The 12,091-nt window shown below is 43.1% G+C and overlaps 1 protein-coding gene across 8 annotated transcripts in view; it reads right to left on the bottom strand.

Annotated features, from left to right (window-relative positions):
* The window catches only part of AMOTL1 (angiomotin like 1), a 138,541-nt gene that overhangs the window by 97,937 nt on the left and 28,513 nt on the right, over positions 1–12,091 (bottom strand). Inside the window, exon 1 of one of the 8 annotated variants that reach the window (XM_038005312.2) lies at positions 11,206–11,548. The exons of 5 other annotated variants lie outside the window; for them this stretch is intronic. In XM_038005312.2, the coding sequence (XP_037861240.1) occupies positions 11,206–11,254 (49 nt within the window). In that variant the 5' untranslated portion in view covers positions 11,255–11,548. Of the gene's footprint in view, positions 1–11,205; positions 11,549–12,091 lie in introns of those variants that run through there. 2 more of the 8 variants (XM_073020415.1, XM_008020575.3) reach the window with 2 other exon arrangements.

Here is a 12,091-nt window from a genome sequence, read left to right as displayed (position 1 = left end):
AAAAAAGTCTAAATCAATGTGATCAGCCATCATAATATAACATTTCTGGAGATTCTATCCCTATTCTGTGGATGCTGATCAAGTTCTACCTGATAAGTGCCCAGGGGTCTTACAGTACAATATCTTAAAGGGAAAAAAAATCATGAAAATAGGGCTTTCAAGTGTATTACCCATTACCTCTTGTTTACAGAGCATATAAATGCATTTTATACTAATTCTATCACCATTTAGTACCTTCAGTTACTGTCTATTTTGGAATCATAATCTTGACTATGGAGAGCAAAGCATCTTCTTGGAAGAAAACTATCACGCGTTCTTGTATTATCTATATGTCTCTCCCCACTCCTGATTCAAACGACACATCGTATTACTGATGGTCATGATGATTATCTGAACCATCAAGAAAATGTTACATAAGGCAGGAGGTGAGGTAGTGGGGAGGGGATCAATCTTACAGAAAAACCACCACCAAAAGTATTTGCCTTCATCTATCTTCAGAATAACACAGTTTCCAGGTAATCCAAATAGTCAAAGACTTACTGTGAGCTACATTTTTAATACTTTACTTAATGATAACATGATAATGATGATGACTGTAGCAGTTTAATCCATGTCTGTAAATTCTTTGACACACCTGTAGAAAGGTGGATCCACATCCTTGAATTTAGGCAGGCTTATAAGTCCACTTGGCCAAGAGAAAATAGAGGAGTAACTCTATGTGTCTTCCAAAATTAAATCATAAAAGGCAATGCAGTTTCCATCCAAATTCCTGGAATACTCACACCTGGAGCCCTATGCCACCATAAAAGATTCTAACTAGCCCGATCCTGTAAGGAAGCCAAGCCATGTGGAAAGGCAACTTGTTGACACTCTAGTCTGCAGACCTAGTCTTCAAGTCATCCCAGTCCAGGTGCCAGACATGTGAATCCAGTCACAAACCACCCATGTGCTCCCAGCCTTCTTGTCCCAGAAATCCCAGGAATGATGGAGCAGAGACAGGGCATCCTACAGTGTCTTGCCTGAAGTCCAGATCCACAGAATCTGTAAGCATAATAAAATGTTGCAATAGTAACTGCAACAACCATGATAACTAACACTTAACTCTTCTAGTTTGTCAAATATTGTTCTTATACCTAGCATGTAATTCTCCTAACCATTTTTTTGAGGTAGGTGTAATTAAGAGCCCTACATATCACATGAGGAAAGTCTACTTGACAGAGAGGTTAAGTAATTTAGCCAAGATTATAAAGCTAGTGAGTGGCACAGGTCAGGTGTGAATACGGGTTTCCAGCTCTGGAGTCTTAACCATTAAGCTCCACAGGTAATTACTGAAATAAAAAAAAAAGATATCCAAAGGGTACATCACAATTTGCCCATTAAGGTCCTCTTCCCACCATCAGGCAGGACATTACATCATACTTTCTCAATTTAAACAGAGTTCTAGTAAGATACCCCTAGACTTCTGTTAATTCTTTGGTTGCCTCTTTGCCCACCATATCCTCCTAATCTGTATTTAGCCACCCTCCCCAGCAGAGAACTCTTCTAAGCTTCTAGAAGTCATGATATCTGCGATTTAAGCTCATTTTAAAGTGAAAATAAAATAAATGCTTGAAAGACAGTTATGAATCCTTTCTTCTCTTCTTAGAGCAGAATGAAACCAGTTCATTTGTTTTTTGTTTTCTAACATTTTAATACATTACATTCCTTTTATAGAATATGAATTCCATGGGGAGCAAAGGATATATACCCCACACCTAGCCCAGTTCCTGGCACATGACAGACCCTCAAATATCAGATGGATGAACTATATATCCTTTTATTGTAACCCCATCAAATTCTCCACCTCAGTATGGACTTGTACAATCCAAAGTTATTCACTCAACAGATATTTAAGGAGGAGTGAGTGATTCTGTATCCAAATTTCTGCCTAATTTATATCCTGTCCAAAATAAGCAATGTCATGCTCCCTAATGTCTCTTCTATAAGAGCAATTGAAAATATTCAAAGTAAATTTAATTAGCATAATTGTGACTACTGCCTAAATAAATTACTAAATTTAATACAAAATTCAGTATTTTATTTTATGAACAAACAATTACACATAACCCATTTTTTTTGTTCCTAACCTAATAAAGTGATTTTAGTCACTTAATAAATGTCATTAAAATATAAATATTTGTCTTTATTTCAATTTTTTTCTCCAAACTCCTGGAATATATTTTGAAGAAATTTGAAAGTAAGAAATGTTAGAATTTGGGGAAATGTAATGCCTCAACTCAGGGATAAGCCAATATGTATCTCAAAGTAGACTTTTCAGACTCTATTCTTAAGTTTTTTGATGAATATCATACAGGATCAACTCTAAAAGTCAGCTAAGGTAAATTTATTCACCATTTTTATGCCACTTACCACTCATTTTTGATCTGCTAGGTCAGTCAATACCACGGGAAGATAAGTCTGACAGGATTATGTCCTTTAACAACCCTACTAGTTTAAACAAACCTGACACTGCCATTATCTTCAAGGTTTGTATAAATGGTTTTGTGACGCTTTTAAAATTACTTTCCCAGGTGTCTTAATTGAAGCTTACTGTGATTTCAGAAGGCATTTTCTTTGACTCTTTTAGATAAAAGGACCATTAGACCATTTCTCTTTTCAAGAAGCTAGATTGGTTTTACATGTGTTTTTCTGCAATGAATTTAATGCTACACACTGAGTGCTGCATCCACTAATTTCCATAAAAAGCACATTTCCTAATCTCTTTGTCTGCCCTTCTTCTATCTTCCAGCCTTTCCCACATCACCAGGATGAGCAATCAACCTATAACTGCAGTGATATTTAGGAGCCAGTCCCTCAGGAAACAGGGCTTTACCAGAGGATTTCATATTTTCTACTTTTCCCAAGACCCCCAGATAGAGGAGGCTTGCTCACAAAACACTTGGTTCTCAGAGCCCTCCAGAACACAGCCCGTGTCAGACAGGAAAAGGCCTGCCTCACACCTGCTTTCAGGGGTCACATTCCTGGGTCATACCACCCAGAGCAGCACTCACAGCTAAGCAGCAGCAGCTGAATGTGAGATACCCCCTTCCTCCCTGGCACGTGGTCACAGGGTGTGTGCAGAGCCCTACCTCACAAAGAGAAAGCAAAGCAAGCTTGGAAGACAAGATACCTATCATCCTTGTCTTGCTGGGCCTATTCTGAGAAGGGTGGAGGAAAGGTGGGAGGAAGGAGGGTAAGAAGGAAGGGCAGACTAGGTCAGAAGAGGTGCAAGAAAACAGAAGTGGGAAGACCTGTTATGTGAGTGGCTATCACAATAGTCCAGGAAACAGGTAATTAGCCCTTAAACTGGTTTAGCTGTAGAGACATGCAAAGGAAGGGAAAGTAGGCAAGAAGTATTTTGGAGGTCAACTGCAAGGACCTAAAGACTGACTGGATGTAGGGTAGGCAAGGAAATGAACCTTATTACAATTTACAGAACACTTTCAAAGGAAACAATAGTTAGGATGATGCAGTGTGGAATGGTATCTGAGCATGTCTAAACACTGGAGAGATGAACAAGGGCCAGCTGCCTGCCTCTCGTTGACAAAGGTTGGTTCAACAGTGGAACAGATCCAGAGTGGAGAAGTTCAAGCTGATGTTTGATGGTCCTCTTCAGGAGGACCTTTCTGTGCTAATTCCACCCAAGCATTTCTATTTGCTTCTCTCAAGGACCAGATCCCTGGAAGAATCCTATGGATGGAACATCCCTAGAAACAGCAGACATTTCTTGATAATGGCCTGGTAAGCTTTGCCGCCAACATAACTCAGTTGCCATGCTGACCCAGCTTTCAAATGGAATGAGCCTCCAAAAACAGAAGTGGTTAAAATGAGGTCCAAGTGAACAGAGCATTCTCAATCAGTTCATACCAGCCCTCCAAGGGAGATGTGGTACATTTCATTCAAAAATGTGTCCCTGTCTTATCATCTGAAGCCCAGTGGTGTTGCCATCAGACAACAGAGCCAATCTCACTATAGAACAACATTCCTCAATAGAAATTGCTGCAATGATGGAAATGGCTATTAAGCACTTGAACTGTGGCTAGTGTGACTGAGGGCCTGAATTTTTCATTTTGTTTAATTTTCATTAAGTTAAATAGCCATAAGTGACTAGTGGTTACTATGGACAGTGTAGGTCAAGAGCTTTAAAAAAATAGATGTGGGCCAGATCACATCTGTCCTAAACTGCCAGGAAAAAAAAAATGTCATGGAGTTATATTTCTTTACTCTGAGGAAGCTGAATCTCTAATATTTCAACATCTGCTCAAGCAATTTTCCAGCACTGGACTCTCCTTGTTATTACTACAACTACTTATCAATGTGCCTCCAAAACATTTCCATTTGGAAGGCCCTCCGAGACCCTAGCTTAACCATCCATCCACTGCATGAACCTTCTTCATGACATCCCTGAGTATGTCTGTGGTCCCTGCATATGTCTATGTAACCGTTACCAAGTCCCCCAAGTAGCAGTGAAACTTACCGTCAGGAGAGGCAGAGCACCCTAAATCCAGAGACACTGCTCCAAAAAGATACTGAGGATGCAGAAAATAATTTTAAGAAAATCATTTTATACGAAATTTCACCTCTTATGAAGCTCTTTCACATGCACTATGTCACTTAAGCCACATAATAACCTTAGAAGATAAATATTTAGTAAAAACACTTATTTTACAGAGCCTAAGTGATTTACCAAGGCAATATGGTAGCCACATACCCAGACGTGGCATGTCTTCCAAGGAGCGAGAGACATATGATAGAAGAAAAAGTCATAGTCAGGAAAGTGAGGCACAAAAGAATAGTGATTAGAGGAAGAAATATAGCTATATCAACTAATAACCTTAGAAATTGATCTATTTCAAACTCAATTGCTTGTAGATGAACAAAATCCATTTCAAAGGGTAAGCATCTCAGTCCAGGCTATGTTTTAAAATGGTCATTCTTAACATGTGTTTCCAGGACCAGCAGCATCAGCATTGCTTGGAAATGTGTTAGAAATGCAAAGTCTTAGGCCCTATCCTCAATCAACCAAGGAAACAGAAACTCTAAGTGTGCGGCCCAGCAATCCGTGTTTCAATAAGCCCTCTGGGGTATTCTGATGCTCAATCACATTTGAGAATAACTGTCCTGGAGTTGTACATCTAAGACCCAATTAATTTCCTCTGAGAAGTAAACAACTTGGTCATCAAGAAGGAAACAGAGCTGCCAGTTATGAAATTTGAGACACGGCCTGGTGACATCAGCCCTGACTTACTGCACCTACAGTACCAAGCACCATAAACTCTGAGCTAGCCTCCTGAATGCAGAGCCAGCTCCACCCACCTCCTGCGCTCAGGGGCACAGAGGAAATCATTCTTTCATCGCAAATCATATACTTTTACAGATGCAAAGAAAGGTTTATTATATAGATTGTGAATAGAGCATCCTAGCTTCTATCTCATTCACTAAGTAGTATTTGGTACATGACACAGTGCTCCCAACTGTGAAAAGGAACACTTCCATGAGTAAGAACCGGGGTTCCAGGTTCTCAAAGAAGATACATGTGAATTTACATATCATTAAAGTGATTTGCCTTGCCTCTCTGCTGTTTTAATAATAATAATGGTAGCAGGCATTTACTGAATGCTTTCAACGTGCCTAGCATTGTGCGCATTGCTTCACTTTGCCCTCATGCAGCTTCATGAGGGAAGAACTATTATTTTCCCCATTTTACTCATGAGGCTTCAGCATGTACAATTCCGAGGTCACACAGCAAGGAGGCGGCAGGGCCAGGATACAAGCAGAGCTACCTGTTCTCAATCCAAAATACTACCTCTCCTTTTTCATTTCAACATATACATAACTCTTAATCTATTCAACTTCATTCATACTGTTTATGTTACTGAGTTTTAAGTACTGTGTTTTCACCTTCTTTTAAGCTATCATGCCATGTACTGTTCAAAAAGGTCCTCAACCACTCAGTTTATGCCAACTCAATCAGCATGTGCTCAAGAATCAGAGTAACACACTCTAAAGAATTCATGGCAATAAAGATCCAAAACTGGATCAACAGCAAACCAATTTTATTCCCACCATGCTTGAGCAGCATGCTCAGGGAAGCCCTCCCTGACCACCTGGACCAAAGCGAGCCCTCTCTCCTCTCTGTTCAGAGCTCCCACAGTACATCACATGTGTCCCTATCATAGTAGTAACACATGGTAATGTCCACGTGCCACACCGCTAATCTGTGAGCACTTCAGAGTGGGAACTACACCTGATAGTCCATCTGTGCACATTCAAGACCTAATAGATGGTTTATAAGATCAACAGCAAGACATATAAACTCTTAAGAGGGATAAAAGTGAACTATAACTTAAAAATAAAATGTAAAACTATAAAACTTTTAGAAGAAAACACAGCAGAAAATGTTTGAGACATGGGTCTAGGCAAAATGTTCTTAGATGTGACACCAAATGCATCATCCTTAAAGAAAAAAGGAATCTATAAACTGTACTTTATCAAAATTAAAAACCTTTGATCTTCAAAAGACCTTGGTAAGGACATAAAAAGACATGCTACATACTTGGGAAAATATATGTGCAATCCACAAATCTGACTAAGGACTTGTATCTGGAATATATAAAGAACTCTTAAAGCCCTACAGTAAAATAAATAATCCACTTGGGGAATGGGCAAAAGGCATGAATAGTTATTTCACCAAAGAGGATATATGGATAGCAAATAAGCACATAAAAAAAGCAGACTATTCTACACATAAAAAAGGCAGCCTAATGGCTGATTCAACATAATCAGCCATTAGGGTAATGCAAATTAAAACCATGATAAGATTAGAACACCTATTAGGACAACTAAAATAAAAAATACTGATAACATCAAATGCTGGTGAGGATGCAGATAAACTGGATCTCTCATACACTGCTCATAGGAATGTAAAATGGCGCAGACACTCTGGAAAAGTTTGGCAATTTCTTAAAAAACTAAACACACACTTACCATACAATCCAGTCATCGCAATCATGGGCATTTACGCCAGAGAAACGAAAACTTATGTTCACACAAAAACCTATATATAAATGTTCATAAAAACTTCATGTGTAATAGTCATGAAGTGGAAAAAACCCACAGATGAATGGTTAAACCAACCATAGTACATCCATACCATGGAATACTACTCAGCAATGAAAACAAACAAACAATTGATAGATGCAAAAATTTGAATGGATCTCCAGGGCATTATGCTGAGTGAAAAGTCAATCTCAAAAGCTCACATACTACATGCTTGTATTTATGTAACATTCTCAAAATGACAAAATTATAGATATGGTGAACAGGAGTAGTGGTTGCTAAGCGTTTAGCAACAGGGTGAGGGTGGGGAGAAGAGGGCCCATGCAACTATAGAGGTGTAGCATAAGGGAGATCATTGGGGTAATAGAATAGTCTGTATCTTGATTGTGGTGGCAGTTACATGAATCTACACATGAAAAAATGCACAGAAGTACACACATAGAAATACAAATTTTACACGTGCATGTGAAACTGGTGAAATCTGAATATGCTCTGTGGACTGTACCAATGTCAATTTCCTGGTTCTGCTATTGTACTATGGTTATGCAAGATGTTACCAATAGGGGAAACTGGGTGAAGGGTACACAGGACCTCTCTACTATTTTTGCAACTTCCTATGAAGCTATGATCATTTCAAAATGAAAACTTTAAAAAAAGTAAATAGCAGACATTTTACTTAAAAACAAAATGACAAAATAGAGGTATATAGCTGCAATACTGGCCAGTGAGGTCTCAAACACAGGTTTAAATACACACCTTAGGATGACAGTTTTTGGAAACTTAAATCTAATTCTCCAGTATCTTAACAGCGATACATTTCCAACACCTTACAGCTACTCTCCTACTCCCTCCTAAAAGGTGGGGGGAAATGCCTGATGTGTGAGCCCCTTTAGGAGTCCAGGAGTCCTGTGCTGAGTGTCCAAAATGAATATACCCTAAGGTTTCACCAGGCCTGGCCATGAGGGCAGAGCCAAGGGCCTCACAAGTTAAAGGAGAACTCAACTTGGTGCCAATACATAAAGCAAGAGTAGGAGTGGCTTCCTTCCAGCAAAAGTAGAGGACTGCCCTACCCACAATGGCCAAGATTTACATTGTACCTCTCCTCCAAGACAAAACAAAGCCAAGCCAACAAAATTAACTTTAAAAAAATCACTAGGCAAACAAACAAAACAAAACAAAACATAAAACCACAACAACCTCAGACTATTTCCAACAAACCTTGTAATCAAATATCTCCCTTTACTTGACCTCCACGCTACCCCTTGCTTTTCGAGGATTTTATTACCTACTAAATTCTGAGTCATAAGAACCTGCCAAAATTAATGAAAAATAGGAGAAAAATTATTCAAAACACTGCAGAATTTTCTGACCTGAGCTTCCTTATGCATTTAAAATGCAGATAGCCACATCCCCCCACCACCAAAAAAAAAAAGAAAAAAGGTTACTTTGGGGTATATATCAGAAATATTAGCAGGTCTTACAAAGTTACTTCTTTTTAATTTATTGGCCTGAAAAATCAAACGTTTACAATTTTCACTAGCAATTCCCATTTCATGTCATTAATTATTTTTTTCAAAAGTCTTACATTATATAGTGTTTTATCATTTTCAAAGCATTTTCACAAATTACTATGAATAAATGTAGCACTGATACCTAGAGGCTGTACTTTTCGACAGAACTCTCACCAGCCAGCCGGCTCATTTCAATTAGTTCAGCCATCTTTTTCCTAGGCCCTGGGTCCACACTTTTCTACAGGGGTAGACATCAGAAAAGCCCAGTTCTACCCACAACAGCCTGTAGACTGACTGGCCCAGGGCAGACACTCTCAAGTCTGATCAGCAGAGTGCCTTCCCATAAAATCACTCACATTTCTGCATTCATGTGCTTTTCTTAACGACAGCACTTTAAAATCTCATTTAAACTGAAAATCGTCCATTACTCTCCGTGAAAAGATGTATTTTTAAATGCTTTGATCTCCACATGCCCTTTGGAACATTAGTATTCTACATCTTCCATCATCTGCAAAGAACCTGAAAGACCAAGACTTCGTGCATTTTAAAAAGAAGGGGGAGGGAAAGGGAAGTTACAGGTACAGCGCCTTCTCTCCTGTACACCTACCTACAGGTTTACAAAGGTTTCCTTATTTATCTTGAAAAATGCATCACAGAAAAACAAAAGTGCACTCCAAGACCTAAACATTCTCATCCTTCCCCCCCACAACACCCACCACCATCATAAGGAAAAGTACAGCCTGCATACAGCCTTCTACTCTATGTCCTACTCCTCATTCTGGTCGAATCGGTGTTTTCCTTCGTTCTAGTCAAATCAGTGCTTTTCCACCCTTAACTAACTGTTCAAAGTATATTAAACTACTGTTCCCACATTATTCTCATAAAGAGCCTTCAAAGTAATACACTATAAGGCTCAGAGCACCTTACTAGGAAGGAAACGTCAGTTGCTCTAGGTTCTTTAAGACCTTGCAATCTCGAGAGCTCCTTAATCGTTAACCTGGGTCTGACTTCCACAGCAGCCGGGGCCCACGAGTGGTAGGCAGCCAGGGGAAATCTCAGCCAGTTTGGCAGTGACCCATTACGCCAGTTTTGGAAGCAGGGAGCCAAGATTGTTTAATATTTCAAGCCCTGACTTTTTGCTTCCCGAAAAGGAAGGAAATTTTCTGGAACTGTAGCTATTAATATCCCTCTATTCTGGTTTAATTCGTTTATGGTGAGCAGGTTAGCACGTTACTGTTTTGGTTAGCCGAAAGCATCTTCGAGGTATCACAACTGGCTCTCCAGACTACGTACCCCACCATCACCAAGGCCTTCTATAAGCAGTACAAAAACTAAATTCTCACAACATGCCTCAGGAGAAGAAAATGGGCAACCAAGGCCTCACAGAAAAAGGGAGCTGAGGGAACACGGGGACAAAATGTTGGGTCCAAACGGCATCGTTTCAGAAGGTCGCACGCCCAGGGCCCACCTCTGAAACCCCAGTCCAGGTGATCTACACGCTAGCCCGGCCGAAAGCTGTTTGCCACTCAGAGACAGGAAACCAACACCGAAGTCAAAAAGGCAAATATCTTCGAAAAAAAATGGAAAGGGAAAGTCTTCCTAGTCATCAGTCAAGATAGGAAAAGTAGGGTGCGCGAGGCGCGTGAGCTTTGAGCAGAGACCCGGGATTCTCGGCCTGGGGCTCTGAAGGGGGAAACTTGGACACGTCGCCGCGAACGCAGTCCAGGTGGGGGAGGCCCTAGAGGTGCGTGCCAGGGCTCATCCGCTCTGCCGCCTGGTCCTCCAGCCCGGCCGCCTATGGGGCACGCTCGGGCCCTGTACCGGCACTGGGCCCCCGCTCCGCTCGGCTGTCATCGGCCGACGTGCCACTCTCCCTTCTGCCACAATGTCACATTCCAAGAAAAAACGGTTCCATTTGGAAAGTTTAAATGTTTTCCCCCTGAAATCAGATTATTGTAAAGGCAGCCTTAACAGGCAAGCGGGAGCTGGATGTAACTCGCCAGTTTGTCAAAGAAACTTGTCTGGGGAGAGAACAAAGAAGGAGCAGCAGCTAACGCGATCCGAACGTCTGGGGCTGGGATGCGACCCCTTCGTCGCCCCCACCCGCCAGAGCCAGGTCTGGCCGGCGGGCAGAACGGGTCCAGTCCCGAGCGCCGGAGCCCGTCGGGCGGGCCGGTGCGCGCGCCTTTGTCTCGCGCCAGGGGAAGCGGCACCGGACACCCCTTCCGTCCCCTCCCTCGCCGCGAGACCCGCGCGCGGGCGCGCCTCGGCGTATCGGGCCATATGGCTGCGCCCCTCCGGAAAGGCCAGCCCCGCGTCGGGCGCGCCGCACCCCGGGGCCCAAACCCCGGGGCCACGACTTCAGTCTACGTGGGTCGCGGGGCGGCAAGGCGCTGAGGCCCTGCCCGCAGGCAACTGGACCTGGAGCGGGTCAAGGGAACCCGCTTAAAAACAACAATCTGGGATCTCAGCCACTGGCCCCCAGGAGCTGCCCCATTCCCTGAGCAGCAGGGGCCGGGGGAGCCCGGGGCAACTGGGTTCTTCGCGTGGGAAACTCGGAGGCGCCCTCCCGGCACCTCGAGTGGGGGTTGGTTACCTTTCACCGCAGGCTCACAAGTTCCCCGGCGCAACTTTGCCCTCCACATGAGGCGATCATGGCTAGTTCACTCCCTCGGCTGGGGAAGGCGGCCGCTGGGCAGTGCGCTGGACATGGCCTGGGGCAGCGCCGGGAAGAGGCGCCGGACAATCAACCCCATTCACACAGGGCTTCACCTCCAGCCCCAAACGCGACAACCGCTGCTGGGTCCTAGAGCTTCTCGCGCGCTCCCGCCGCCGTCCGCCCTCCTCGCTCCCCGCGCGCGGGCCGGGGAGGGTCGCCTGGGCTCGTCACTATAACCCTACACTCCACCCTCGCCGTGGCGCCCGGCCGCTGGGCCCTAGAGCCCGTCTGCAGACACCCGCCGCCCCTCCCCGGGCCGCGAGACTGCCAGACCGAAATTGCCCGGAGCTCAAGCTGACGTGTCTCCCTGAGACTTAAGAGGGCGACAGCCTCCCTTGCTTTGTTCCCTGCCGGGTTTTGATTAATTTCAGAGTCACCAGTTCTCCCTCCACTTTGTCTTCCTTCCCACCAGCCCAATGTAGGCCAAAATTCTGTTTCCGGATCTGCCAAAAAGTCTAAATCTGCTTAGGCTGTTTTTTTTTTTCTTCTTCTTAAGTGGAATTTCCAGGTGGAAAGTGGCCACACTTTTCTCAGCATTCCCCAGGCCCCAGTGCTTCCATCTCGCACTTGAGATTGGGCGATAAGCTGCTACTATGTGCTCCGCTGACAAACAGAAGGGCCAAAATAGACCTGACAGTCTTGGATATTAAATGTGTTCGCAGAACCGTACATCCTCTGGCCACAAATCCCCAGGCTGTTATCTGCCTGAGCAGAGGTAAAGAAAGTAAGCAACTCTGGGAAAATGTTGCCCCACCTCTTAAAA

This window comes from Chlorocebus sabaeus, chromosome 1, assembly GCF_047675955.1.
Source record: "Chlorocebus sabaeus isolate Y175 chromosome 1, mChlSab1.0.hap1, whole genome shotgun sequence".
In the NCBI taxonomy this organism is placed as follows: domain Eukaryota; kingdom Metazoa; phylum Chordata; class Mammalia; order Primates; family Cercopithecidae; genus Chlorocebus; species Chlorocebus sabaeus.
The sequence above is the reverse complement of the archived record's forward strand: the minus strand, read 5'-3'. Positions and strand labels throughout refer to the sequence as shown.